The sequence below is a fragment of the Pocillopora verrucosa genome, chromosome 4 (assembly GCF_036669915.1).
Source record: "Pocillopora verrucosa isolate sample1 chromosome 4, ASM3666991v2, whole genome shotgun sequence".
Classification (NCBI taxonomy): domain Eukaryota; kingdom Metazoa; phylum Cnidaria; class Anthozoa; order Scleractinia; family Pocilloporidae; genus Pocillopora; species Pocillopora verrucosa.
The window spans coordinates 7,356,722-7,363,290 of NC_089315.1; the positions used below are offsets into that span (position 1 = coordinate 7,356,722).

The 6,569-nt window shown below is 40.9% G+C and overlaps 1 protein-coding gene across 1 annotated transcript; it reads right to left on the bottom strand.

Moving 5' to 3' along the window:
* Positions 1 to 223: 223 nt before the first annotated feature.
* On the bottom strand, positions 224 to 2,199 carry LOC131786652 (hydrogenase maturation factor HoxX-like). The gene has a single exon (XM_059103722.1). It carries the CDS (start codon positions 2,169 to 2,171, stop codon positions 375 to 377), a length of 1,797 nt encoding a protein of 598 aa, XP_058959705.1. The 5' UTR covers positions 2,172 to 2,199; the 3' UTR covers positions 224 to 374.
* Positions 2,200 to 6,569: the final 4,370 nt, after the last annotated feature.

Genomic DNA, 6,569 nt, shown 5'->3' on the forward strand with positions numbered 1-6,569 from the left:
TTAAAAAAGCTTTTGATTGTTAAACAAATTCTCCTTAACAGCGCCTGAGGAAATGAATGAATAACAGTATGGAGAATATTGACGCTTATGTTGATAACAGACACGCCGAGAGAGTTTAAACGTTTATTGCAATGGGAAGCCATCTTCTTCAGTAAAAACTAGTAAGGAAGGAATTGTTTGGCAAAGTAGAATAATAAAAGTAAAAAATGTGTCACAAAATAGAATAAAAACTATGTGAAAAGTTAAGATCGATATCACAAAGCATCTCTTGGGCTCTCGTTACAAATGGAAATGCGACAGCCGACCCCATGTGTAGGTAAAAGAAAGCTTTATCTAAGTCAAAGTTCGCGTAAATTGTCCGTACCCCAAGAATGTTAGTGATAAACAAAGTTTTTTCTGGCTTGATGATACTCGGGATCTTGAAAGTTTCTCGCCATGATTGAGAGCTCATTTGAGCGACATTCTTCGATGTTCTCCGTGACTTGGTGCTGTGCCTTTTTGTTCTTTTCTCGGACAATGTACGACTGCAAAGGGGTGCGGGCAAGGCACGATGCTTGCTCCTTAATCCAGCTTTCAAACTCCTCCACACCGTCTCCAACACTTCCGTCCAGAAAACCAATTTCAGCGGCATCAGAGGCTAGGATGGGTTTGGCACTGGACAACAACTCATCCGCCTTTTCTTGGCCCACACGCTTTGGCAGAAAGTATGTGTGATATTCTGAACCATAAAGTTTCATTAGCTTATAGTGAGGATTCAGCACCACCCCATCACGTGCAAAGGCGAAGTCGCTAGCCAAAGCCAACATGGCCCCACCGGCTCCAGCGTTGCCACGTAATGCTGAGATCGTGATCTTTCTGCTGGAGAAGATACAACGCACGACATCGTTAATAGCATTGATGTTCCTCCATGATTCCTGTACTGGGTCATCTGCTGCTTCGATAACATTAAGGTGGATACCATTGCTGAACACATCTCGGCCACCCATCAGAACCATTACCTTGCAAAAATCATTATTTTCAACCGCCCGCAAAACGGAAACAAGACGCTGACATTGGCTAGTGCTCATAGCTCCGTTGTAAAACTCGAAGTGTACAAAGCAGACGCCGTCAGATGTCATACTCGTCCAGATGTCCTGAGCTGTGTAAGGATAGGAGCCGTACAGAATAGATAGAGAGGGGTCTACCACGGTTGGTGCTTGAGATTTTAACCACATCATAGCAGGAAGTTTGAGCTTGCTCTTCTTCAGGTGTGAAACCCATAGAGCTCCCCTGCCGCACTTGACCAGAACAGATCCATGGCTTTGGCCCAGTATTTCACCAGGTTTTCCCGGCAGGAATCTAAGTCTTCCTTTCTCCAGACGTGCTCCAAAGAGGCGAAAATCCTTCGTCCAGTCCCAATCGCTATCTGCTTCTTTTGTTCTAAAGCGACCGACGGCTCCTGGTGCTGAATCAGACATACGAATCTGACAGGCTATCTCGTCAGCTGGCAATTCCCAGTTCACAGTTCGGTCAGCCTTGGTCATGTTAGGGCGGCAGATTCCCCTCACTTGTGGATTGCTGTAGTTAAGAGGTCTGGGTGCTTTTCCAACCAGGAGATTATCTATGGCCTCCAGAACAGCTTTCACGGCTGTTTGTGTAACCTCATTCACATACATGCTCGACTTGGTAAGTGTGTTGACTTCGGGGCGCCTAACAGGAAAGGTTTTGGTGCTCCAAATATCGCCTGCGTCCATCTCCGAGGCCGCTTGAAGGACGCTCACTCCCCATTCCTCCTCCCTGTCATACAAGGCCCAGTCAATGGAACTCATGCCACGGTCGCCCTCGATTCCAGGATGAACAATCCAGCAAGGGATGTTGGGATTAGAAAACACTTCTTCTGGAATTCGTTTGGTAAGAAATGGACAAAGAATGAGATCGGGTTGGGCATCAAAAGCCAACTTTGTCATCTCTACAGGCTCGTTGATCTCGTGCACAGTGATGTTATGTTGTCTCTTTCTCAATTCTAGAGCCATCCTTTGGCTGAGGCTGTTGTGCTTGTTTGCGAAGAAAAGGATGTTAAGACTCTTTTTTGGCTTGAGACTGCATGAGACCGTTGGTCGGTTCAACAAATGGGGTTCAAATCGTCTTGAAAGGACAGGCTGGAAGCGAGGCTTAAGGAAATTTTTCAGCATCGTTATCCTTGCTATCTTCTTCTGAAAACTGAAAGGGAAGGTAGAACGTCAGTGATTACTCAATTATGGAACTTAACCGTTAAATAAAATAAATCATAGCGAATATAAGCGATCCTCGCAATTATGAACACTACTGAACTAGTAGTTGAAATAAGGCCTGAAAAAAATTCAAGCCCGTAGGGGATTTGAACCTAGGACCTTTGCGATACCGGTACAGCGCTATACCAACTGAGCTAAAAAGCCAACTGGGAGCTGGCCATTATGTTGATATCACAAAAATTATGATCAGTTTGCGTAAAGCGAAACCAGAGTGTTTTCACCGAGTGATTTTCGTCGACATTCATTAAGCGCATAAAATTTACATAAAACGAAAGCTAAGATGTGGTAGTAGATTGCGACATTAAACGTGTGTACAAATACAGCGAAGTTCACAGAAACGGAATTGGCTTCCTTTCTTTGTGTTCATCACAAAGAATGTCGACGTGACCTGTAACACGAGTTTCTTTCTTTTACACGCATTTTGAAATATATTTTAATGAAACTCATATCATAGGAAAAATTAGATCTTAAAGTTTAACTAGTTTTGGTTTTAAAGATGCAAAATTAAAAGTGTGCACAAGCGCGGTGTATTGGAATGATAAATAGCATGTAAGCGATGTTTCCTCTGATGACCGAATCATTAAACTATTAATTTATTCGTAGATTTCGATCCGTTGCGGGTAATAAAGGAGCATGGTTTTCATTCTGAGATCATTACAAACACAACTCTTTAAAATCATCCCTACTCATTATATATCTTTGTATCGCATGCGGCTTTGAGGTGTGTCCGCGCTGGGAGGTATTGCATTGTGATGGATGTTTCATGTGGCAGCACCGCACTTGCGGTACCGGTTTAAGCAGGGTTGCTGTACAGAATGCTGTACAGAATGGAGCAATAGATTCGATCTGTGTGTCTTGGAGCGTGTCCAAAGACGGCGATTTTGATCTGAAATTTTGGCTGAAAACACCCGCATTGAGAGGCCTTTCGATGAGTTGAAAAAAAATCACGTTGTTACACCCTTCACCAAGATTTAAAATCTTTGTGTTCTATTTCTGCACTTGTTAACTCATCGATCGTCCCTACAGCATTGGGGAACTAATTAAAGAGCCAACATATTTTTCGGCGTTTAGGGATATACCTTAAGGATGTGTTTCTTAATCAGAAGTCTTAAATAGTTTTTAGAAATCCAGAGAAAGAGCCTTTATCTATAATACTTTGTTCTGCATCGATACTGATCGAATGATTTAACAAATGCGGCTGTCGGAGGGAACATCGCTTACATACTAATCATTCCAGAAAAGAAATTCAGGGACTCCCAGAGGAAGCCAAGTCGCTTTCAGCAAAATTTCGCGCACACTATAAATTTCGCATTATCAGAACTAAAAAACGAATAAAATTCAAGATCAAAGCTTTCATAATATTAATTTTTATTAGATTTGATTACGAATTCTGTTCGAAAGAACGAAACTCGTGTTAAAGGTCACGTCGACATTCTTTGTGCTTAAAACAATAAAAGGACGCCAAGCCCGCTTCTGTGAAATTCGCTGTATTTGTGCACGCTTTTTGTCGCAATTTACGAATACTTCTTAGCCTTTATTTGATTTAAGTTTCGTGCGGTTTCATAAACATCAGGGCGAAAATCACGTGGCGAAAATTACTCGGTGTCATAATTGAGAGGCTAAACATAACTTCTGAGTTATATTTCCCTTTTCGCAATGTATTGCTATATCTCAGCTTTTATTTGATTTTAGTTTCACAAGACAGGCTACACATAAAGTTTGATTCAAATCGCTACCGGTGGTGATTTGACTCTTAGTGGTAGTTAGTTTTGTGGTGGCAAGCTTGTTGTGGTGGCGAATTGACCGTAAACCGTGAAAATACGCGTGGAAAAAGCTGTCTTTCATTCACCGCGCGAGTAAAGCTTTCACGATTAATATATTTTGAACAACCGTTCTGAAATTAAAGGAATGGAGTCCAACTGCGTTTTAGTCAAGAGCTGCACTACCATTCCTTAGATCTAAATTTTAAAATGTCTGCGAGCCCGTCAAGTCACCACGAGTTTCAAACTCGGGACCCTCGCCAGCTCGTTATTCACGCTTTCACAAACGCTATCTCAGCACAATTTCCTGCTAAAGCACGTGGATACTTTCAAAGGTGAGTGCAGCTCAAGAGAGCACGGGATCATAAAATAGCTTAGCAAGAAAAAGAAACTAAAAGTTCGTACCTTGCAAAGCTTCCTTCCTGGATTGTTGTAAGTGACAGTCACTTCAGCTTATTATTTGCCTCTTCAAGCCTCTTTCGAAAGGCGTAGTTTCGGTCCAAGTTCGAAATAGATTGTGTAATTGAAAAACACCGTGAATTGTTGAATTGTGGTCCAATTCTCCCGAGAGAGACGCAATCAACTAACATAGGTCAGGTTAAATCCCTATGGGTATTAAAACCACACCAAAATGTCAATAAGTAAGCAAAAGCGATATTTTAAGGCAGTTTTATTTCGCGTTCAGTACTTGCCGCTGGGCCCTCACGTTGAATTCTAATTAATTGGTAGGTTAGCCTTTTCCATCATAAAATAACAACATGAGAAGTAGTGGGCTTCTGACAACAACAACAACGTTAATTTAAAAAAATTTCTTCAAATTTAACTCAAGGGATGCGGTGAGTAAAAATTTTGTCCCTAAGTGATTTCTGTAAGAATTAGGAACACAATCTAGGCATAATTGTTTCCGAACTGATGGCTTTTGCGCCTTGACAATACAAACCGGTTACTGCTGTAAATATTTTAATCAAGTTTTTACCAGTTAGAAGGTGGTGTTGCAGAAGATTATTACATATTCACAGGCAAATTAGAAAAATTGGTACATCATATTGAAGAGAGAGCATATTAGTGTTTGTATCAGCGAATTATGCCCAGTAGCACCAAAGAAATACTTTATTCAGTTCTTTCCGAGACACTAGAGAAGACAAAAGACATTTCACAATAATTTCACAAATCAGTGCCTCTACCGATGCATGATGAAAAATGAACTTTTTCCTTGCAGAAAAATTTAATCGGTGTGATGAGCGCATCATGGACTCTATGAAGAAAAATCTTTGTGGTTATTGTTCATCGTGGTGTAAGAAAGGAGATGGACTTTATTCGTTTGTCTCACGATGGAGTCACTTTGGATGTGGATATTCACGATCAAACAACACAACAGCCTATCAATGCGAACCTAAGAGGGAACACCATCTAACGACCGGAATAAAAATGAGGATCGAAATGCACCAATAGCAACGCGCCAACGTGCTTCAAATAGCGACACGTAAACAATCGACCTCATCGCCCAACAAAGACTAGCAGTATTGCAGTCGAAACGTCGCGATCAACATCCAAAGTAACTCCATCGTGAGACGAATGAATAAAGTCTATCTCCTAAGAAAAAAGAGAACGAAAGTCCAGGGCACATAATTTATTTGTGTCCATAATTCTGTAAACTCCCACGGAGACTTAAAATCATGCATTAATAACTACCAACTCCCCTCCCCACCCCTGTTTGCTCTAAACGGCCGACATCATTCAGATTAAGCGTTCTTCGCCGGAAAATGCGTCACCCAGGCCAAAGCAAAGAAATATTTACTGCATATGCAAATGAAAAAAGCAAAAAGGTGTTGCAGAGGTACAATTTGAAATGCTGAGTGATTATTGGTGTAAGCGAATATTTTGCGCCTTTGAATAAAATTTATGGAATTCCAGCATCCTTTTTTCACTGCCATGCGCAGCTCAGCCGATCTGATCATTTTTTAATCTTTAACGGTGATCGTTTACTTATGACACTGGAAAGGTACGGATTCAAGAAATCCCTCATTCAGTTCTTAGGAGCCAAGATGATACGTCGACGAGTTTTGTCAAAACTTTTATGGTAAAACTCCGGCGGACTGATTACGTATCGGATCCTATTTCACCGAGGTATCACAGTTCTCGCTGGTTTGAATCGTTCATTACAAATTAGTGACACGAGAGGGGGAAAGATTCTGGTTTACAACGGTTCTGCAAAATACATCAACCTCCAGCAGGTTACAACATGGTAAAAAATGTATTCGTTATAGAAAGATGCATGATAATTTCGCACCGAAAGAATAACAAACAAGTGAGACAAAGATGGGCAGAAAGTTCTAACACCAACTTTGTACGATTCAATTTTTATCGTGTAAAACGTATTTGTTTTCTAAACCAACGTTTCGTAGATTTTGATATCATTAGAAACATTACGTTACCTTAATCTAATTTGAAACAAATTACATAGGTTTTATCCAGAAACGAAGTAGCCGTATATGAATGACGAAACATCGTGTATCTTGTCTGTCGCTTATGTCTTCAA